We start from the raw sequence: 23,622 nt of genomic DNA on the forward strand, positions 1-23,622 counted from the left end.
AAAGGAGTTCAAACGTGTAAAATTCAATAGCTTAAAAGAAAGGTGAGAGGAAAAATATGGCAGCGGGTGGTATGTAAAAGCAGAAATCAAAAGCACACGTGAGATATACTATATACACTGGATAACATTATGCACTGAGGAATATGCTTGAACCATAAAGATGTATCCTTTAAATACTTATATACCTAGCATTGATATATAAATGGAAAAAACCACGGGGATTGGGTTTGTTAACAAAAAGAGGTCTGTCGCAAGCTTTTTACAAAATAAGAACACATTATGTTTATAAAAAATGTATGATACTGCAGTTACAGAATTATAATTACATAGAATATAGAATCAAAGACTAACTCTGACCATACACAAGCAGTATGAAGGAAATTGGCCATTAGGAGGATCCACATGGGATTGCAAGCACCTCTGTAGATTCCTCTTAATGGTTAAATAATTTTGGCGAGAAGATCTTACCGCCGGTTAGCAGCACAGATTCTGCCTTTGTCTGGTACAACTTCTCATTAAGCCACTGTAGTAGTCCATGTGACATTACATGGCGGAGGAAGATTTGGGAAGGCCTGGCAACAGGACAGGGATGAATACGGTCACGTGACTAAGCTTATGTTAAAGTGAAGTGATTTGTGGTGGTCTTGGTCGATAATCGGCATACAGCTGAGAAGAGGAAGGATGATGCCCGGACGAAAGAATGAGGATAATGTCAGTACCCAGAGGAATCGTCAGAGACAGCAGCTTGGCTGGAGACTTTCCTCAACGAATTGCAGACCAGCAATGAAGTAATCGATGGGAGCAACAAAGGAGTGCAAAGTTCTGGTGGTCTACAGGAAGCAGCAGCGACATCAGTGGATGTACCCCCTAGGTTTCCAGCAGCATCTAGTGAGAGAGGACATACAGGCCTATGGAGTAATTGTCGGCAACACACATACTCACCATTACCAATAAGAGGACAGCAGAGGACGAAGAGGAGCAGCAGAGGCCTATCCAGGAAGAGTTTACTGGATTACAAGCGTCGCTCACCATCAATACAACCACAGCAGGCGCGTAGAGATCGCCAGCCTAGTGTTGTTGCTGGTCTCTGGTTCCAGCGGCTACCAAGCTATCTGAGCCATTGGAGCATCAGCCCAACAGGAGTGGCAAGTGTGGTTTAACAAAAGCTGAAGTCACATCCACGCAATAATCTCTCCCTCCCTCTGTAGCTGCTGCTAACAGCAGGACGGCTTCCCCTTCACTAGCTAGTACCCCTTTAAATGTTTCTAGGGTATGGAGGTCCACAGACTACGGACTTGATGTAATTTATATACGGTTCCTGAGTAGTGTCCCCTAGGAGCTCAGGTGTTAGAGAGGTAGTAGAAACTGGCTACAAGGAGGCGCTGACATGTGCAGTTTCCTCCTTAGGTTATCACCTGTCTCCTTCATTTAAGGAGGAAACATGGCACAATGATTATATAAATTTGCTCTTTTACCAGCATTTAAAGTAATTTTCTTTGAAGCTGGAAAAGAAAAAAACAAAATCAGAGGAAAATAGGAGGTGGCGACCTGTGGAAAGTCGTTTAACAATTGGCTACAGGCATACTGCATTTATGCCAGTATGATGGGTGAAATTTTCACTGACAAACGTACAGGCCTATTTCAGAAGGTACATATTGTATTGGAGGCCAATAAAAATTTTGGGAGTTTTAGCTTGTTTATGTATGATTAAAATTTACGCCAAAAGCTTTCCGTTTTTCCAGGAATGTTACTTTTGTGGAGAAAATGACGCAGTGTCAAGGTGCATGAAAAAAAAACAAAAAAAAAAAAAACACAACTTTCCTTCCCAGCCCTCCACAAAAGAATTATTGCCAAAATGCATGGACTCCGGTAAAGCTGGAGTCAATGCTGCCTTGGCTCATACAGTGTCCAAACCGTCAAATAGCACAGCTGCTCACCAATGGGTTTGGTCAGGGTTTTAAAGGTGCCCAGTTTTGCTGGGTCAGGTTGTCAATTGGTGGATAACTTAAAATCTGCTTATATAGGAGGATACGGAAGGAGATACTCTTGGGAAAATGCCTTTTGATGCTCCTCATTTTTCTAATTATGGTTTGTACCCATTGGGAGAGGTTTCTAAAAAGGAACCTAATGTTTTTTTAACGCTAATACATTTGCATTTTACAGCTGGTGAGCCTTTAAACGATAGTATTAATAAAGACTGTTCTATGACCTACTCCACTTTTGGGCCAGGCAGTTGCCATGATCAAAACAGTTTGGGCCTGGATGGCTAAGGCCTCCCACACACGAGCGTGTTTAGTCCGTGATATACAGTCCGTACGTTGACCTCATTTCCCAGACCCAACACACTGCAGGGAGCCGGGCTCCTAGCATCATAGTTATCTATGATGCTAGGTGTCACTGCGGGACAACTGTCACATACTGAAAACATGATTACATTACGGGACAGTTATCCCGCAGCGAGGCAGTGACACCTAGCGTCATAGATCACTATAATGCTAGGAGCCCGGCTCCCTGCAGTGTGTTCGGTCTGGGAATGCAGATTTATTGACTAAGGTTTACCAATGGGTTGTTCTTTATCTTGCTTTTATTTTTAAACTTTTTCTAGTTTTGGCAGTAAAGCTTATAAAAAGGAGGGGTTATTATTTGGACCACTTTTTGTTTATAGGCCCCGTTAATTCACCAGAATGCTCAGTTGTTATACACCTTTGAGGTTTGTTCTGAATTTGGCATTCCTTTAGCTGTAGATAATTGTATTGAGTATTTAAGCATTATGAATTCCTTTTCCTGTGAGTTTAGGTTACCTGATGTTAAGATTGTAAAGTTAAAGTCACTTTTACTTAAGTTATGTAGTGTTAAAAAATCTAAAGTTCCTGGCGCTACAATCGTTTTTTTAGGTCTTCTACGTTTTGCTTCAAGGGTAATGCCTATGGGGTGAGTTTTTTGTAGACGTACAGCTTTGCAAATCGCAGGTTTGAAAAAAAACTTGCAATTCTGCGTTAGGATTTCTAAAAATATGAGAGAGGATTTTGTAATATGATTTGTTTGTATATTATAGGCATTCAATTTGGCAAGCAGACTGTCGATTGAGCAGTTGCAATTGTTAACAGATGCCAAGGTTGTGGGTTTTGGAGCATTCTGGAACGATCGATGGTGAGCAGCGTCCCTCACGGTCAGATCACGAGCCGTTAATAAAAAAAAAAATATGGTCCTGTTGGAACTTTTTCCTGAAGTGATGTCATTATCTTTGTGGGGTTCTACATTAGCAGATAGGATTATTTTGCACGCTGACAACAAAGGTGTGCTGCTTGCGATAAATTGCCCCACGTCTAAGTGTCCGTTAGTAGTCAAGTTGCTGCGCCATTTAGTTTTAATTTGTTTAAAGTTGAATATTTGAATTAAAGTGGTGGATATCCTGGGTATGGATAGTGCAGTGGCTGAGGCGTTGTCATGATTTCAGTTTTCCAGATTTTGCGGGTAAATCCCTTGGGCAGAAGAAAAAAGGGAAATTGCCAAGAGCATCTCTGGGGCATCATTTAACATAGCTTTGTTCAATGGAGCGGTCCCTAGCTACATCTACCTGGGTATATTACGTGGTAGCATGGACAAAACGGTGTGATGTGATACATTAACAAATCTGTCCATGTCAATTTTTTTGCCTTCTATAAAACACGCCTAATAAATAGGCAGGGGGGAGTGCCCAGCATTTATAGATGGGATGCAATGCATTTGTCGGATATTGGATTGAATATTTTTAACCTTAATTTAGAGGCTATGATTAAATTTTCCCTTGGTGGGGTTGGTCCAGTCCTACCTTAAAGGGGTTTTATTATCAGGGACTTTTAGGACCTATCCGCAGGATAGGTCATAAGTGTCAGATAGATGCGAGTCCCACGACACCCACCTCCATCTCCATCTCTAGAACGGGGCCCTCTAAACCCCGTTCTACCGCTGTGTTCCCAGTGAAGCGTGTTGTTTCAAACCATGTAGCTTGCACGCTACACTGTTTACATAACGGACATTCACTACTATGGGACTTACGGAAACAACGTAGCTCAGAGACAGCTCATCATTAGGGTGGTTCAGCGGCCGCCCGGGGCCCAAGGGCCACCTTAACCCCACATCACCGCACAGGCACCCTCATGCCCCGGTGGTGTCGCCAGCACCAGAGGGGGGGCCCCGGTGCTAGCGACAGCCAGTGTCACTTTTTTTTTGCGTCAGCGGGACGCAAATACAAATTAATACTATAGGCTGCAGGCCTAACTTGGCCTATAAAGGGCTGGCAATACATCCTGCGCAGGCCGGCGTGATGACGTCACTGCATCATGCTGGTCTGCGCGTTCGTCCCGCCTGGAGGATGTGTAGCGCTCCGTCCATCGCAGGAACGGGGCAAGGTAAATAAAATATTTTTTTTTGGGGGGGCGCTGTGTTTTACTATATACAAGAAGGGGGGGGGAGCGCTGTGCAGCACTATATACAAGGGGGAACGCTGTGCAGCACTATATACAAGGGGGGAGCGCTGTGTGTGGCGCGCTGTCTACAGTGTGGGGGATGTGTGGCGCTACGTATAGGGGACAAGTGCATTATGTATGACTACATAAACAAATATATCAATAAAATACAATATGCTATACTGCTTCTCTTTACAGAATAAGCAGGGCAGCTCCAATATGTAAAAGCACATTTAGGGCTTATTCAGACGAACGTATAATACGTCCGTGCAACGCGCGTGATTTTCATTCGCCTCGCACAGACCTATGTTAGTCAATGGGGCCGTTGAGACTCTCCGTGATTTTCACACAGCGTGTGTCCGCTGTGTAAAACTCACGACATGTCCTATATTTGCCCGTTTTTCGCGCATCACTCGCAGCACACGGAAGCACTTCCGTGTGACACGCGTGATTCGCGCAACAGCAGTAAAACCTGTGAATGGAAACAGAAAAGCACCACGTGCTTTTCTGTTTACAAACAGTGTCATAATGATGGCGGCTGCGCGAAAATCACGCAGCCACGCATCATATGCTGCTGACACACGTAGCGGTTATGTACCTTCTGCACGCGCAAAACGCTGTGTTTTTTGCGAGCACAAAACGCACACGCTCGTGTGAATCCGGCCTTAGGCTATGTTCACACGCTTAACAAAAAATTACTAAAATACGGAGCTGTTTTCAAGGGAAAATAGTCTATGATTGTCAGCCGTTTTTCAAGCATCAAGCTTTTTTTACGGACGTTTTTGGAGCGGTTTTTCCATTGACCCAATGAAAACCGGCTCAAAAAGTGACCGGCACTTTTATTCCACACCATTTTTTAAAAACGGCCATGTAAAAATCGCCCTGTGGCAACGGAATGGCGTTTTTCCCATTGGAATCAATGGGCAGATGTTTGGAGGCGTTCAGCCCCCCCGTATTTTCAGCCTTTTGAAGGGATGTTTACGGCCCTAAAAACTTCTAAAAATAAGCCGTGTGAACATACCTTTACTGGAATTTATTAACCTTTCCGGTTTAGAGAAGTTACAAAAACGCCCAAGTCTCAATTTGCGTTGAAAATAACAAAAAGGGGGTGGGGCCCCTGCTGCCTGACATTATAATTAAAGTGGTTGTCTAGTACCGGACCACTGATGACCTATACACAGAATAGGTCATTAGTATATGATCGGTGAGGGTCAGACACATGGACCCAGCACCGATCAGTTGCTCCGGCTGCCTCCGGGCACCGCAGGTCCATGCCGGAAAATGTAGTCTCCGGTAATAGCAGACAAGCTACAGTACTGCAGCTCTGCTCCTAGTCAAGGGAGTAGGAGCAGATCTGCGGCACGGCCGCTATGCAGTGTACGGAGCCATCTGCTTCCGGCTCCATACACTGAATATTGCGCAATAAAATCCGGTCTCCGCAGGGAGCCGGAGCAGCTGATCGGTGTGGGGTCCGGATGTCGGACCCACACCGATCATATACTGACTACCTATCCTGTGTATAGGTCATCAATTGTCCGGTAGTGTACAACCCCTTTAACGCTAGGAAACTGGGGTAAATGATATCGGAAAGGTTTCCCAGCTCCTAGGTGCCATAAATTTTGCTCTGTGGGGCGCAGCCCCTTCCCTTCCAACTATAAAAATGAATTACAAAAATATAAATACACTCACCGCTCTTCTTCGGGTCCCCTCAGACTCCCTTCTCCCAGTATGCCGTGGCTCAGACAACCTATGGACACTGGGCAGTGTCAGGACATTGTATGTGAGGAATCGCTCAGGATCAATGGGATTTTTCTTTGAATTAGTTAGCATTCCTTTGTGTCTGCTGTGTGTCCACTCTTGACTGAGATAAGTGCCGCTCAGGACTATTACTCCGTTCAAAAAAAAAAACACATGTCTAACGATGGGTTATTTTTATCATTGGTGTCAATATAAACCGGATATAATCCATTTGCATCCATTATTTTTATTTCAATGGGATTTTTAACTGTTCTGTTTTTAGATAAGAATAAGGATTAAAACGGATCAGAGTAATGAATTATATAACACAAGTGTAAACTTAGCCGAAGCAAACGTATTTCAAAACACACACACTTATGCTCCTCCGCGGCTAAAAAACTGTGTGAACAGGGCCTTAAAGTTTGACAAATATACTGAAAAAGTAAACCAGAAACAAAAGCTTTCATCTGAGTTAAACAGTACCTGTCTGGAAGTGGTACGGTTAGGGCTAATTCACACGAAGGTTCTTATCTCTTTGTGGTATCCAGATCTACAATATGGTTTGCACGCTGACCCTATAAAAATCAATGGTTCAATTCACATGAACACATGCAGAGTTGGATGGGGCAAAAATAAAAAAAATAGACCATGTATCATCTGATTCTGATTTGCTGCAGAGAAAAGCGCATAGAAGTCAATGGGAACCCATAATCGCATCTGTAATATGGATCTAAAAATTAACGCGATTTCGATGCATATTATACGGTTGAAACAATATAGGATCTTAATGATTACGGAGAATAAATGTATTGATGTAAAAAAAATAGATCCACCACAGATCTAATGCAGACAAGCGGATGTAATACAGACATGCTTACGTAACTCAATATGGATGAAAACATGCCCATTTACAACTAAGTTTTCGGAATGTAACGCAAACGATTGTTCATACGCCCGTGTGATTTATTATTTACGGTCTGTATAAAAAGCTAGGATGAAATATCATGTGGAACCCCCTTTAAAGACGGCCTAGTGCAATTTAATACGTTTCCTGATTTGCATAGAGACCAAGTTCAGCCCAGAATTAATAAGTTGTTTTCAAAATACAGGCGTTTCCGAGCTGGATTAGTCATTTGGCACAGACCATTGTATCACCCTGTTGCATTTTCTGTAACTTTCAATATTATTCGATTATATGTCAACTTTTCTGCACTGACAGAGTACAACCCATTAAAGAATTGTATATGTATGTGCCAGAGAAGATTCTAAAGTCTCTAATATAAATATAGTAAAAGTTGAATAACCTGATAAAATTATCACTGTGGGCAGGAGCATACGTGATTTACCTTCTACTATATGGGTAGAATAGCAATTCAGTGACAGCTAACAAGGTAATACTTACTGCTAATGTGGGATGAACTTTTTTTTTGGTGTGGCAGGAACAGATTCGAAAAACTAAAAGATGATAATTTGCAAGTCACAATTCCACTCCTGCTTACAGTCCATGAGCAGGGCGTCAGGAGGACACCATGTCCATGCAGTCCTGTCACCACATCATACCAAAGCAATTGCACTAACATACGAAGTAGGATTCCTCGTATGATGCGGACAGACGTGGAATCGTAATGGAGGCTACATATATTTTAAGCTTGATTTTTGTGCTGCAAAAAATTAAAAAAAATCGCCTAGAAAACCTAATTTCCATGTGTAGATACAGTAGTAAGAAATAGTATTTGCCACCCTATCCTGCTATTACATATTTATCATCCTGAATGTATAGTTTGGATGACATATGTAATAATTTGTTATCTCATATTTCCTAGGTCATCTTCTCCAATGGGGAGGGTGGGTGTAAATTAATTTCCATCATGTCCATTTCTCACAATTGATGGCCTTTGAGTCCTCCATTGAACAACTGAAGAGGACTAACCATTGCCCTTTATCTACGCACTATAAAAGACTTGGCGCCATAGGGAGGGACCATAATGAACATAGCCGGCTATCAGAGGAATTTGCCACAAACAATAAGTTGCGAGTCTCAAAATATCGTCAACAATCCTCCCTAAAAGGAATCAAGGAACGGGACCAAGTTCTCACCTAAGGTTGGTATGGTGTGGCCAACTTTACAGTGATATGAAGTCTGTAGAAAATTATATGTATTGTGGATTTTCCATTTAAAAAAAATAAAAATAAAAAGGATTTGGACTAATTTGGTAAATTGCAATCCTAAATTTTGTAAGAATTTGCACTTGACCCGTATAAGCAGTATGCAGAACTGTAAAAGATTGGCCATTGGAAGAGACATGTACAGTATTTTATTGTAAACATCTAGTCCGCATTCTACTTTTTCATCCTTCGGTCAACGTTTCCAACATGAAAAAGTATTTTGTGTTCGGGGACTGGTTATTGTATCCTGGATTTAATACAAAGACTGCAACAAGAGAGAGTGGATGATCTCAGAATACCGTGAAGCCCCAGCGCCAAACATGACAGACGTTAGCCATCAGTGAAATGATTCGAAGAAGATCTAGTGATAGAGCCATAAGGTTGAATATTGTGATTTAGGATATGGTCATACATCCTATGACAAGATCTCAAACAACTTCCTCATATAGAATTTCTAGTTCCATGAAACGTTGGATACCGAGATTTTTCGGACTTATTTGTGCCATTTTTAAACCATTTCTAGTAATATCCATTTTACCACTACTGTAATAAAATAAAACGGAGACTATGACATATGAGCTGACACAGGTTTGTTTTGGCCTTTACTAGACACTTGGTTAGAACTACTTGTTCAGTACATTATTTACCCTGCTGAATACAGGGAAGATAGGGATTGTTTGACAGACTAGAAATGACCCGAAACTTCCTATTTCAAAGTTAAAGGCTATGACCACTTTCACAACCAATTTTCTTTGTCCCATGGCAACTAAAATGAAAAATGAAGTAACTTTTTCAGGTCTTCATTACAAATGTTGTATCGTTGTTTCCACAATCTCCTATAAAGACCTTTGTGTCTCCATGGTAACAGACAACAAACAAACCCTACGTAGCCTGATTCTACAGTTATATTGCCTGCCATTGGTCCTCTACTTCTTGCTAACAAACATTCGTTAGGTTAGCAAGAATTAGGGGACTGATGGAAGGGAGTACGACTGCAAGATCAGACTACAAAAAGTTTGTTGTGTTACCATGGAGACGCATAGGTTGGCATAGGAGCTGTAGAAACAAAATGATAGGACATTATTTTTATTAAGACCTATTAGACGTTTCATTTTAGATGTATTGGGACAATGTAAAAAAAAAAAAAAGAGATGGTTGTGAAGGTGGATAAAGCCTTTAACCCTTTTGTAATATCTTCTGACTTGAAACGCTTGCCGTGACTACAATATAAAGGATGAGATTCTGGTATCAGAATAAAGCCCCGATTCTTCGCTTTCAAATGACAAACATCAAAGCTGTAGGTGCCATATTTGAGACATAGCACTTGTTTGAAGTTGGGGAGCAGGATGAAAAATGTATCTTCCATATTTTGTGTAACGGAGGGGTGGGAGGGGGAGCTGCAAATGACAGGAGGAAGAATGAAAGATTACAGCCTGTTGTGGTGATCTCTCCCCTTCTACATCCTTACAGTGATGGGATGCAGGAACTTTCCTTCAAGTCACCACCCATCCTACCAATTAGAAAGTATATGTAGGGGGACATTTCGTTTTTGTTTTTTTCCTACTACATGGATGAGAAGATGAGCAGTTGCCGACTCTCTGACTTGTATTTTCAACCGTCATCTGGATCACGGATATTGTGGCTTTCTACAGTTCTGGTGATTACGTGAAGAGACATGGATGTAGACATCGGCATAAACGGCATGTATGAAATCTGTACGTCCTGAACTTTTATTTTTACAAGGTTTTGTGCGTCCCACTTTAAGCCACAAACTTGACTTTTTATGCATTATTAACACATTACACTTTGATGTAAAATTGCATGAAGGCGCCCATGAGTATCAAGTCCTGCATAAAATTTTTACAATGTGCCAGGAGGAAATTACAATACTATTTTTTGGAGCACAGATCAGTCTAAAATATTTTTAAAAAACTAGTAAAAATTGTAATTTTAATAAACCTTATCCTCCCCTCTACATTCCCCTTTATGCAATCTGTCCATCCCTTCACCATAGCCTCCTTGTCAAAATCTCCTGGTTTTCTATCTGCCTAGACCTCACACGGCTACACTTCGGAATTAAAAATAAAATTAAAAAAAACCAAAAACCGGTATTTCCACTTTTAACGTGACTGTTAGGGGGTTAACCATAGCTGTATATGTACATGGGTAAAGTATTGCTTACATTGAACCATTTTTAACCTGTAAAGTTATTTGCACATTTGTGTTTTTTGTTTTTAAAAGAAGTGATTTTGCAGGGGGGGTGGGGGGGGCGTTTCTAATGGCTATGGACCGCGGCATAAGGGTTTAAACAAGCGGGATCCTGCTCGTTACACTGAAGTGACGGTTGGAAGAAAGAGCTGACACGCTCAATCTATCGAGCGGGCTCAGCCCGTGGATCCACTCCATACTCCTCCACCCGACATGGTGTGCGCGCGCGTGCGTGCGTGCGTGCGTGCGTGTATATAAAGATTTTGACTTTTTTTTAGATTATCTGCAATTGGCACTCGTCAAAAGTAGGTGGGGCCAGACCACAGTGGCTCGACAGATTCGCGTAAATTACGGCAGAAATCTTTGCTTAACTATGCCAAATCCCCTTTACCGTAACCAGACATATGCCAAAAGGACACACTGAAGGCCTTAGGCACACAAGCGTGCATTTGCGGCCGCATACTATCTGCAATTGTGCAGCCACAATTGCAGATAGTACAGAACACATTCCATCAAATGGGCCAATGCACACGACCGTGGTTTCCACGGTCCGTGCATTGCCCGGACTGCTGGGTCAATGACAACAATTTTATGATACTCACTCAATTTCTTTCTTTTCCGCCTCCTCTTGGGTAAGGTCTTCTTCCACACTATAGTCCAAGACAGACCCCACGCCAAACGCTCTGTTGCGTCTTATAAGCGGCTTAATAGATTCCTGGTCCTCTCCAGCAACAAACTGTCCATAGAAAGTCATCTTCATCATTCCTTCAAAGAGGTTCTGTCCAAGAAGTTTTCTTGATAATTGAAGTAGCTTAAAAGGAGACCGAAAAGAAGATCATAGAAGAGTAAATACATGTAATTTTTTTTATTCATGGACACAGATTGCTTACTGAAGACATGTGCACGGATTATTGGACATTAAATTCATACAATTAAACCGTGTCATACTTCTCCCATCGTCACATGGCAAAGAACTGTTAGGCTGAGGCTTTCATTTTAGTTTTGTTCAAACAGAGGATAAAGTTGCGGCTTGCCACAATCCACACGCAACCTCAATGTTTTCCAACAGGAAAAGTCACAGGTGGGTGGCTTATAATAAATGGCAGAAATTATGACCATGTCGAAATTCTTGCACAACTTGTTTCCCCCACAAGGAGACACTGAGGTTGTGATAGACAGCCATTTTATCACGTCCAAAAGTCGCTGTGGAGTCCTGGACATAACTCTAAGGGTATGTTCACAAGACCTATTTTCAGGCGTTTTACGCCTAAAAAGACAGCTCCATTACGCCTACAAACATCTGCCCATTGCTTGCAATGGGTTTTACAATGTTCTGTTCAGACTAGGTGTAATTTTACGCGTCGCTGTCAAAAGACGGCGCGTAAAGAGACGCCCGCGTCAAAGAAGTGCATGTCACTTCTTTTGAGCAGTTTATCAACCACTTCATTGAAAATCAGCTCCAATTACGTCCGTAATGGACGCCGCGAAAAACGCGAGTAGTTACAAAAAGTCTGAAAATCAGGAGCGGTTTTCGCCTGAAAACAGCTCCGTAATTTCAGACTTAATTTGTTAAGACATGTGAACATACCCTTAGTCTCCTGGTTTATCCCAGAACGGATGTCTAGTCTCAATCTTGCACAGGCAGAAGGACTCTAAGGCCTCGTTCACACACTGCTGATTCTGCATGTATTTTTTAAGTCAAAACCAGGAACAGAAGACAAAAGGAAATATCTAAAGGAAGGCCTTTTAGGTCTCCTCTCCTGGAGCCAATTCTGGTTTTGGCTTAAAAAAAATGCATGCAAAATGTGTACTGTGTGAACAAGGCCTTATACAAATGTGTTTCTCGTCAGTGTCTTAACGGACAGCATACTGACCCTATGCCATTTAATGGGGCTATTCACACATCCATTTTTTCAGTGAGAAACTCACAGCATGACCTATTTCTGATAAGCTTTTGCAGACTAGGCTCGCCCATTAATGTCTACGGGCACATGAAAAAAAAAAAAACGGAAGCTCTTTAATTTTTTTTTTTAATTATAGTTTCACTACTTTTGCACAATAAGCGCAGATGTTGCTGCATTTCAAGAGCCATAACTTTATTTTTCCATTGATGTTGCGGTGTGTGGGCCGAGTGATATTTTTTGATCCGTAACGGTACGCCCCTTTGTGGGAAGGGGTTAATGTCTTTCACTATGAATTCTCCAGGCAATGACATACTTGCACGATCATGTTTATTGGTCTTCATACTTTCACTTCTGTCTTTACAAAGCTACATTGTATTTTCATAAAGCGCTAAGAGTCATTTTTGCCTTTGTCCACAGATATTGAAAACGGTTGTATGAGAAAAAAAAAAAAGTTTAAAACGCGTCCCAACGCTACAAAGCGCGCTCCGTATGTAAACATTGCAGCTTACCTTTGGAAGAAAAGCGTTGTGTATGAAGCCATGCGGTCTCAGCTGAGGGGGCCGTGTCATTTACATACAGGGTGCGCTTTGTAGTGATGCCCCGTACAGGAGTTAGCGGGGTCTGTCACTACGATAGAGGTATTCACACATTAATACGTGCTGGTTTTACGGAGAAACGTTTGCAGTACGGCTTCTATGGTTTTAAAAGCTGGCATTAAAATAAAAATAGAACATGCCCTTAAACATTTCTGCTTTTCTAATGCCTTGTATGAATGCAAAATTTAATAAGTCACCCAAACATCTGGCAGCTTCAATAAAACATAGCAGCGAAAAAATGCTATGAATATGTAAATACGTCCTGAAAACCAGTGACAAAGTAGTCCATAGACATTAGATCACCAAAACGTATTGATTTCAGCAGAATTGGTCAAGGTAAAGAAGAATCAGATCTGTGGGATTTCAATATGCCCAATTCTTTTTCCAGATCTCTGCTTGCAGTCAGTGAAATGAAACACTTTATGTAAAGGTTCCAAACCCATCACGTGCATGTCCCTGCTGACACATATGCAGGGCTCATTACATTAGGAGAGCTCACATACACCCTAAGAGGCGATGCACCTATGCCAGCAGGACATAATCAGGAAGGATTCCATTCAAAGACTGCAGGCAGAGATCTTGAAAAACAAAAGCTTTAACAACAGAAAAGAGGAATTTGGTTTTATTTACCAAAAGAAACTTCTTGACATGGGCATGGGGTGGCATAGTAAGATTTCTCCAACATATGGGAGGGGGGTGTGTATCATTGACCCTTGCAAGACATCATACTTGACTGTGTTGGAGATTATCACAGGTTGAAGCTCCTCAGACACGGACTTGACGTCCCCCCAGCAGACAGAAGAGACACTGGAGCGCTAGAGGCAGCACGGATGTTGTGGGCACCCATTGGCATCTTACCTGCTGGTTCCGGTCTACAAGGGGATCGACAGAGCAGAGCCAGAACACCAGAAGACTTCGGAGCAGCTCCCACGTGGGTTTACTCTTATAGGCTTCCTGCGTGTTCTCAAAATTCATCGTGCCAGCAGGGCAAGGCTTGAGGAGCAGGTTCTCATTTCTCTCCATGTGATCTACCTGGGAGCTCAGCGGACACGGCTTCCCCTGGGCTCCATCCTCTGCTGCCTGCCCTTTCGCCTTGGCAGCGGCTGCTGTGGACCCCATCCGCACCGGCAGGGTGAGCGGGCTCCTGAGCAGCAGCCTCGCAGCGGGGGACATCTTGCTGCACGCCATAGGTGATGCTGTCTATAGTGAAGGCTGCGCGCTGTCTATAGGGACTTGTGGAGCTCAGTACACGTGAAGTCTGCGCGCACATGATACTAGACGCGCGTCATAGGAAACTCCCCAATCATTGTCCTCCGTCCCACACACCCTCGCACTCTGATTGGCTCCCGCCTCGTTATATAACAAGGAGTGAAGCGCTGGAAAACATCCACACCTCCTTCACACACACTTTTTGTGGGGCGTTTGTTTTGTCCAAAATGTAATGGGCGTTTAATTTGATGTTTTTGGTGCTATTTTTTTTTTATAATTGTTTTTACTACCTGAATTTTTTTAGTTGGCGCTTTTCACATTGAAAATGATGTGATACAAAAATTATGTGATGCCTAGATTCCTCTTTGACACACGTTTTTTTTATTTTTTATTATTTATTTATTTTAAAATGCCACCGTAAATTGACACTTGCCTTTTTTAAAGAGAAAAAAAACGCACTGAATGATGTAAATAATGCCAAAGTTGTGCTTGCAGCGATTATGGAAAAACGCCACTCACACAAAAAAACGCAAGTTAAAAAAAAAATGGCACCTAAAAACACTGTGTGAATGCACGCTCAGGCTTAATTCTGAATTTTCGCAAAACTGCCATGTTTTTAGTATGTTTTAGTGTTTTTTCCTCTGTAAAAAAACGCAAGTGTCAAGTGTGTTGCATTTTTCTTGGCGCTTTCTCAGAAAAAAAGCATGTATTTCAAACCGGATTACTTGCATTATTTGCAGTGTTAAAAAAACGCATCCTGTAAAAAATCAGGTAGTAAAAGACGCTATTTGCAAAAAACGACATTCAAAATGCACGTATAAAAAAATGTGATTATTTTAAGATGCTTTTTTGGCCACAGAAATGTTTTAGGCCTTATCCAAATGTGAGGTAGATCCCGAAAACGCAGGAGATTTCGGGGTAGGGTCAGAGGGTAATATATAAATTCTTAATTCACCCTGTAAACTATTGTATTATTAAACGGATACAATGTGTTATTACAGTACAGCGTGTCTATATCATTTACTTCTTTCAGGGGTGCATCTATTTTTTGGGGTTCAAATGTCACACTATATATTGTACTGAGGGTTTACAAAAAATGAGAACATTATTTTGTTTTGCTGTTTTTTTTTTTACAGGTTTTAAAACTACACAAAACATGGAGCCCACCTTTAAGTGTCATAAAGGGAAACTCCACTTTTGAACAACTTTTGACACAATTTAGAATTGTACATAAAATAATGCATCATTTTGTAAAGCTCGGCCAAAATGTCTCAACATGTTGGCAATTTTGTAATAGTTGTTTATGCCAGTGGTGTAACTACCGCTGTAGCAGCCTTAGCGGCTGCTATGGGGCCTGCAGCATGAGGGTGCCTGTGCCGGTGGCTTCGCTAGCAGCCGCTATGGCTGCTACAGCGGTAGCGACGCTGCACAGTGGCCCCGGTCCTAGCGACAGCCACATTCACTTGCATCTGCGTCCTCAGGACACAGATATAAATGTATACTATAGGCTGCAGGCCACGTTAGGCCTGCAGGCTATAAGGCGCTGGGGAGACTCCCTGCGCAGCCCGGCGTGTTGACATCACTGCATCACGCTTGTCTGTGCAAGCATCCCACCCCGAGGCTATGCAGCGCTCTGTCCGTAGTGGGAACAGGGCAAGGTAAGTACAATATTTTTTTGTGGGGGGGGGGGCTATGTGGCAATATGCATGGGGAGATTGCTGTGTGGCTCTATACAAGGGGGGAGCTGTGTGGCACTATATAAAAGAGGGGTCTGTGCAGCACTATATACAAGGTGAGGGCTGTGTGGCATGATGGGAGGGCTGTGTGACACTATATACAAGGGGGTGCTTTATGGCGCTATATACAAGGGGGGGGGGCTTTATGGCACTATACAAGGGGGGCTGTGTACTGGTATTATTTACAAGAGGGTGCAAATGATACCAGGAGGGGCAGATGACACCAGTCGTGATGTATAACAGTAGGCGTAGCATGTTGCACCAGACGTGGTGGATGACACCAGACGTGGCGTATAGCAGTATGCGTAGCAGGTTGTGACAGATGTGGCAGATGACACCAGACATGGTGTATAGCAGTAGGCATAGCAGGTTGCGCCAGATGTGGCGGATGACAGCAGGCGGCACAACACGACACCAACACTAGACAGGTTAAGGAACAAAACACAGCACAGGATACAGGTAGCAGGGCACGGGAACACTGAGAGCAGGATAACACTAAGGGACCATTTGCGATACAGACATGGGAAGACTACAACAATGCTCAGGCAAGGAGTGAAAGGCCCTTTTTATAGTTCAGGGGGATATGGAGATAATTAATTAATTAATTACATATGCGCGCACTGGCCCTTTAAGGCCGGGAACTAGTGCGCGCGCCCCCTAGTGGACACTACAGGGCAGGACGGCCCCATGTGCTGAAGTCTCCGGGGAGGGAGATGTTGGCAGGAAAAGAGAGATCTGCAGTCAGGTCAGTGGAGGCTGCAGTCCGTGACCTCGGCCGTTTCAGTAGCCCCCCTTACGCCTCTTCTTCTTGGGTCCAGAGCGAGATAGGAATTTTTTAATGAGGGTAGGGGCATTAAGGTACTCTTCTGGTTCCCAGGACCTCTCCTCAGGATCAAACCCTCTCCAGTCCACCAAATAGACAGTCCTTCCTCTTACCCTCTTGCAGTCCAGGATCTCCTTCAACTCAAACACATCAGATGAACCGCTGGGAGCAACCACAGGACTAGGAGTTTTACTGTAGCGGTTCAGGACCACAGGCTTAAAGGAACAGTGTCACCAACATTTTTTTTTTTATATCAGTTTTATGTTAGGGTTTTATTAAAAACGTTTATATTTATTTGTGTGTTTGTGTGTTACTTTTTTCTATTTTTACACTTTTTCTTCCCTATGGGGGCTGCCATTTTTTTTTCCATTTCTGTATGTGTCGATTAACGACACATACAGACATGGAATACGGCAGCTCCAGTCCCATAGGGACTGCGAACGGGGCCCGTTCCATCCACTTTGGTGTACGCCGTGTGTGTGGGAACGGCGCATGCGCCGTTCCCACACAGTCCGATTTGAAATGCGCGCCGTCCGGCGCCATTTTCCTGTGGACCGGAAGTCGCGGCCGGGCAGTAAGATTACTACTTCCGGTCGCGGCTTCCGGACCTGTGCACATGGAGCAGCGGCAGCAGACGGAGCGGACGGACCGGAGGGAGCGGCGGTGACTGGAGCAGGTAAGTGATTTCTATGTATGTTCGTGTTTCAGTGTGTTTTACTAGTGTATGTAAACCTTCTACACTGTGTGTTAGCTCAAAAAATGGCGACACACAGTGTAGGAGGTTAGACCGTTCAATCCCCTCGTTTCTCCCGGCACTAGCCAGGATAAAGGAGGGGGGATTCTGAGAGCTCACTAGAGCGAGGGATTTTTTCCCAATTTTGCAGCATAAAGCAATGTGGTTGCTTTACCACATGCAATGCTGCAATTTTGGGAAGTGCTCCATCTAGTGACCAGTGCTGGGAAATATTATAAATTGAATCCAATTTATAATATTTCCTGACTCGTGAAAAAAATAAAAAAAATTAGAACAATGTTTAATCACCTACACACTAATTGTTTAACTAAAAAAAAAAAACATGTTTTGCTGGCAACACATTCCCTTTAAGGAGGGGCACGTGGAATGAGTTGGGAATCTTGAGAGTAGGAGGCAACTGTAGTTTATAGGATACAGGGTTTATCGAGGATAGCCAGACTTTAACTCGAGGAGTACACAATGACACCAGCTGTACACATCGTAGAAAGGAGACGAGGCAGTAGACTCACTTGTGTGATTGTTGTGTGAGAATTCCACCCAAGGCAGAAGTTGTACCCAATTGTCATGTTGGGCGGAAACAAAATGACGAAGATAGCTCTCCAAAATTTGATTGGTCCTCTCCAGTTGACCATTGGACTGTGGGTGGTAGGCGGAAGAGAAGTCCAGCTTAACATCTAGCAGGATGCACAGGGCTCTCCAGGACTTGGACGTAAACTGTACACCCCGATCCAAGAGAATGTGCAGAGCATGTCTGTGCAGACAGAAGATGTGTAGGCTAAAAAGGTTTGCAAGGAGAGGAGCAGACGGAAGGCCAGTCCACTGAATAAAATTAGCCATTTTAGAGAAACGATGAACTACTACCCAGAACGTAGTACATCCAGCTGAGGTATACTGTCAGGGACAGGCAGGGGTAGGAGCAGACCAGCAGGTTTGGAGCGGGTAGACTTGTTCAAAGCACAGTTTGTACATGAAGAGACGTAGTCCGCAACATCTCTAGGCAGCGTGGGCCACCAATAATGACGAGCTACCAAAAGTATTTCGGGGAGGAATGTCTCTAATTTACAGAAGGTTAGCGCCAATAATCCTAGAAGGATCTATAATATATTGAGGAATCTCCTGAGAGTCATTGGTCTGAAATGATCGAGACAGGGCATCAGCCTTCACATTGTTATCAGCAGGACGGAAGTGAAGCAGGAATTGAAATCGGGCGAAGAACAGTGACCACCTAGCTTGGCGAGGATTTAGTCGTTGTGCTGACTGTAGGTACGTGAGGTTCTTGTGATCCATATAAATGGTAATAGGGTGAACCGCTCCCCTCCAGCAAGTGTCTACACTCGTCTAATGCTAACTTGACAGCCAGAAACTCCCGATCCTCGACAGAATAGTTACGTTCTGCCGGAGAGAATAGTTTCGAAAAGAAGCCACAGGCCACCATCTTGCCTTTAGAGTTTTTCAGGGGGTGGGGTATGGCGCTATCTATAGGTAGGGCTGTGTGTGATGCTGTCTACAGGGGGATGTGTGTGGCGCTATCTATAAGGGGGGGTGTGATGCTATCTACAGGGGTTGTGTGTGTCACTATCTACAGAGGGCTGTGTGTATGTGGTGCTTTACAGTGTTTGACATAATTATATTCAGGGGCACAGTGTATGGTGCTATTATATTTAGGGGCACAGTGTGTGGCACCATGATAATTTTATCTTTGTTTATAGGTGTGGAAATGTTGGAAGTGAGGAGCCGAAGACATTTGAGTGGCAAATTCTTCAGAAATGGGTCATGGCCGGGAGAAGTCATTATGAAGTATGGACCGGATGGAGAAGAAAAGAGGAAAAAAAAATACTAGAATCTGAGAAGTCGTCACCTGTGAGTCACTGGATTTATAGAAAATCTGTCACCTCTCCTGAAATTCTTTGTGCAGTCCAGTACTGATAGACAAATGGGTGTTACCATTCCCCTTGTCAGGTGGATGTGTCCCTGCACAGTGTGATACTGTCAGTATGTAGGGACACAGCCCTTTGACAAGGGGAATCGAAACAACCATTTGTTAATGCTTGCACAAAAAAGTAGTGTTATCGATAGTTACGGCGTGGCAGGGCGGCGGTGAAGAAGGGGGGCCCAAGTTTGGGTAACAGCCCAGGGCCTATGGTCTACCGCCACTGACGCCACATTCCATAGTATCTGCGTCCTTAGGACGTAAATACTATTGGACACTATGGCAGAGCAGGGAGGTATCTCCCTGCTCTGCCATAGGCTACAGGCCAAGTTCACAGGCCGGCGTAATGATATCACTGGATCACGCCGGCCTACGCAAGGATCCCGTCGTTGAGGAGCAGCTTCGTTCGTCGCGGGAACTGGGCCTAGGTAAGTAGACAGTTTTTTGTTTTATTTGTTTGGATGGATGGGCGATATATGGTGCTACTTACAGGAGGCTGTATGGCACTATTTACAATGGGGGCTTTATAGCACTGTCTACAGGGGGGCTATGTAGCACTGTCTACAGGGGGGGCTGCATAGCACTCTACAGGGGGGAGGCTGTATAGCACTGTCTACAGGGGGGGCTGTATATCACTGTCTACAGGGGGGCTGTATAGCACAATCTACAGGATGGCACTATCTACAAGGGGGGGCTGTGTGTGGCACCCAGGGAAGGGGGCCCAGTCAAAAGTTTGCTATGGGGCCCAGTGTTTCCTAGTTACGCCCATGGTTTATGCATATCTGCTGGGAAATACTCCCATACACTGAACGTGTCCACAGACACCTATAGATTCGACAGATGCCAAAAGAGTGCCCTTTTGGCATCCATCGGGCAGGTACATCCCGGGATACATTTTATAATTTTTTGTATATGAACGCGCAGCCTGCATTTCGCCACCACAAAAACACAAATATTTTTTTGTAACATGAGAGACTATGGTTGACGTATGCAGCAGCCCATGTGACCGTAGCAGCCACTTGGGAAAAAAAGTCATCATAGGAGGCTGGGCTGCACGGAGAACAAGAAACCGTTACTATGACAATGCTGCTGCAGAATCAAATGTAGCCTCTGGTGTCGATGTGTCCTCGCTGGTCCGACACGATGCAGGACCTGGGGCAGGAAGTGAGTGACGTCACAGCGTGATCTCTCGAGAACAGGCTGTGTGTCTGCACTGCCAGAAGCTGGGCGTTGTGTAGAGAAGTGGATGATACTTCTATACACAACGCCCAGCTAGTAAAACAAGTAAAAACGCCCAGATGTAACGAACACAATACATGCCCAGTTGTACTTTAACTTTAAACACGCCCAGTTATACTTTAGAAAGCCTCATTTACATAAATATAAAAATGGTCATAACTTGGCCAAAAATGCTCGTTTAAAAAAAAAAACAAACGTTACTCTTATCTCCATTGCAGCGCCGATCTGCTGCAATAGGAGATAGGGGTTGCAAACTCTGGTGACAGAGCCTCTTTAACATGTAACTTGGCCTGCTAATTTTTTTTTGGGATTGAAAGAGCTTTTGATTTCTGTAAATATGACCTCCTGATGCTGCAAATTCAACAAATTACCATTTTAGTTCTCTTTACAACCTTTAAAATGTTTTGATCTCTGTTGTGCATAATAATTTGAAACAGTGCATTTTGAGTTTTTTACTTCTAAAAAAAAATCTGTTATCATTAGGAGATTTGTTCAATAAAATTCGCATTATACTCCAACGGTTGATGGCTTGAAGATTATACTGACTGTCATTTGCATCGACTATTTAGGAAAATCAGCAAAAAATAACATTTGCATAATAATTTGGAACGCGGTGTATTGTTCGGCCCATGCTGGGAGCTGTAGTTTTACGCTGTACAAACCTATACGGCAGGGGTTGCACTAAATTGAGCTGTATTTGTTCTGGTGTTGTATATATGTACTGAGCTTGGCTCTAGGGCTGTATATATGTACTGAGCTTGGTTCTGATGCTGTATTTAAGTACTGAACTTTGTTCTTGTGCTGTATATATGTATGAGCTGGGTTCTGGGGCTGTATATATGTACTGAGCTTTGTTCTTGGGATGTATATATGTACGGAGCTTTGTTCTGGTACTGTATTTATGTATTGAGCTTGGTTCTGGGGATGTACATATATACTGAGCTTTGTTCTGGTGCTGTATTTATGTACTGCGCTTGGTTCTGGGGCTGTATTTATGTACGGATCTTTCTTCTGGTATTGTATATGTCACATTGGGTATGTGCTCCCACTGGGTCGTACCACCTTGACTGTATGGAAGCTGGCCAACAGGACACAGGTCACAGTCTATAGTTTGTATAGTGTACCTGTGGTAGCTCAGACAGTAGCAAGTCAGGCTTGGCTGGGACTAGGCAGCAGGCAGGCACCAGGCATGGCGCAGCAGGACAGGCGTGGTACACAGCACAGCACGACTTCAGCTCAACATTGCACTTGACCAGGATAGCACGGGATACAGGTTACAGGTAGCAGGAACAGGCAACACTGGGAACTGGAAAACACATAGGAGACCATTTGCATAGACATATAGGATAACGACAACAAGGCTCAGGCAGTCCAGAGTGCTCTGGGAGCAATCAGCTCAATATCCCACCTGTGTGCGACCTGGCTCCTTGTCTAGACTGAGCTCGCGAGCGCACCCTGGTGGTCACTGTGCAACAGGACGGCCGCATGTGCAGACATCTCCGGAGAGAAGGGCATCGACCGGATGGAAGGAGATTGTGGTAAGTGACCACAGACGTTACAGTTTCCCCCCTCTTACGCCCCCTCCTCTTGGGACCAGAACGAGAGAGAAACTTCTTAATGAGGGTAGGAGCATTGAGATTCTCCTCTGGCTTCCAGGACCTCTCTTCTGGACCAAACCCCCTCCAATCTACTAAATAAAAGGTTGTTCCTCTTACTTTTTCGGTGTCCAGGATCTCCTTAACCTCAAATATCTCTGAAGAACCGCTGGGGGAAACTGCAGGGCTAAGAGTCTTAGAGTAGCGGTTCAGAACTACAGGTTTCAGGAGAGAAACGTGAAAGGAGTTGGGGATCCGGAGGGTAGGAGGCAGCCGAAGCTTGTAGGGGACCAGGTTAATCTGTTGCAAGATCACGAAGGGTCCGAGAAAGCTGGGAGCAAACTTGTAAGATGGCACCCTCAGCCGGATATTTCTAGAAGACAGTCAGACCTTGGGCATCTTTGAGAAAACGGGGGAGGTTCTCTTCTCCTTGTGTCTGCCTTACATCTCATGCGGTCCATCGCCATCAGAATGGAGGATCGGGTCTGCTGCCAGATCAGCAGGAAGTCCCTAAAAGCAGAATCAGCTGCGGGCACTTCGGACATAACGGATACCGGAAAAGGGAGTCGTGGGTGTTGGCCGTAAACTATGAGGAATGGTATATTTCTTGTGGATTTGCTAGTATGATTAGTATACTAGAACTCGGCCCAAGGAAAAAGCTGCACCTAGTCATAATGCTGCTTGGAGATGAAGTGTCGTAGGTAGTTCTCCATGATTTGGATTGATCCTCTCGACTTGACCATTGGACTGAGGATGGTAGGCTGAAGAAAAGTCCAACTTCACACCGAGGAGCCTGCAGAGGGCTCTACAGAACTTCGAGGTGAACTGAACCCCCGATCAGACACAATATGCCTAGGCAAGCCGTGCAGGCGGAAGATGTGTTGGATGAAGAGGGTGACGGTTCTGGGGATGTATATATGTATTAAGCTTGGTTCTGGAGCCGTATATGTCAGAGCTTGGTTCTGGAGATGTAATTATATATAATATATTTATAATAATAAAATTGCAGGGCAGATGGAATTGTTCTCAATTCATTGTATATTTCATGGGAACCTGTCTGGTAGTTTTAACCCCTTGAACCGCCACCATGTGGTAATACATGACCTGACAATATTTCCAAATGTATGTTTTTTTTTCAGATTGCGCAAAGTCTTTAAAATCCACTTTTAAAATGGCGCACACTATATGCTAATTACTCATTAAAGGGTCATGGGGCGGTGCCGCTATCCTGAAGATTCACATAGTCCTGCCTCCAAACCCAACTTTCCATGTTTGAT

The 23,622-nt window shown here is 43.7% G+C and overlaps 1 protein-coding gene across 1 annotated transcript in view; it reads right to left on the reverse strand.

Moving 5' to 3' along the window:
- The window catches only part of PRODH (proline dehydrogenase 1), a 134,827-nt gene extending 120,489 nt beyond the window's left edge, over positions 1-14,338 (reverse strand). Inside the window, exons 1-2 of the mRNA XM_075831055.1 lie at positions 13,918-14,338; positions 11,162-11,370 (exon numbers count right to left, since the gene is read on the reverse strand). Of these exons, the coding sequence (XP_075687170.1) occupies positions 11,162-11,370; positions 13,918-14,247 (539 nt within the window). The 5' untranslated portion in view covers positions 14,248-14,338. The remainder of the gene's footprint in view (positions 1-11,161; positions 11,371-13,917) is intronic.
- Between the last annotated feature and the right edge of the window lie 9,284 nt (positions 14,339-23,622).

The sequence above is a fragment of the Rhinoderma darwinii genome, chromosome 1 (assembly GCF_050947455.1).
Source record: "Rhinoderma darwinii isolate aRhiDar2 chromosome 1, aRhiDar2.hap1, whole genome shotgun sequence".
NCBI lineage: Eukaryota > Metazoa > Chordata > Amphibia > Anura > Rhinodermatidae > Rhinoderma > Rhinoderma darwinii.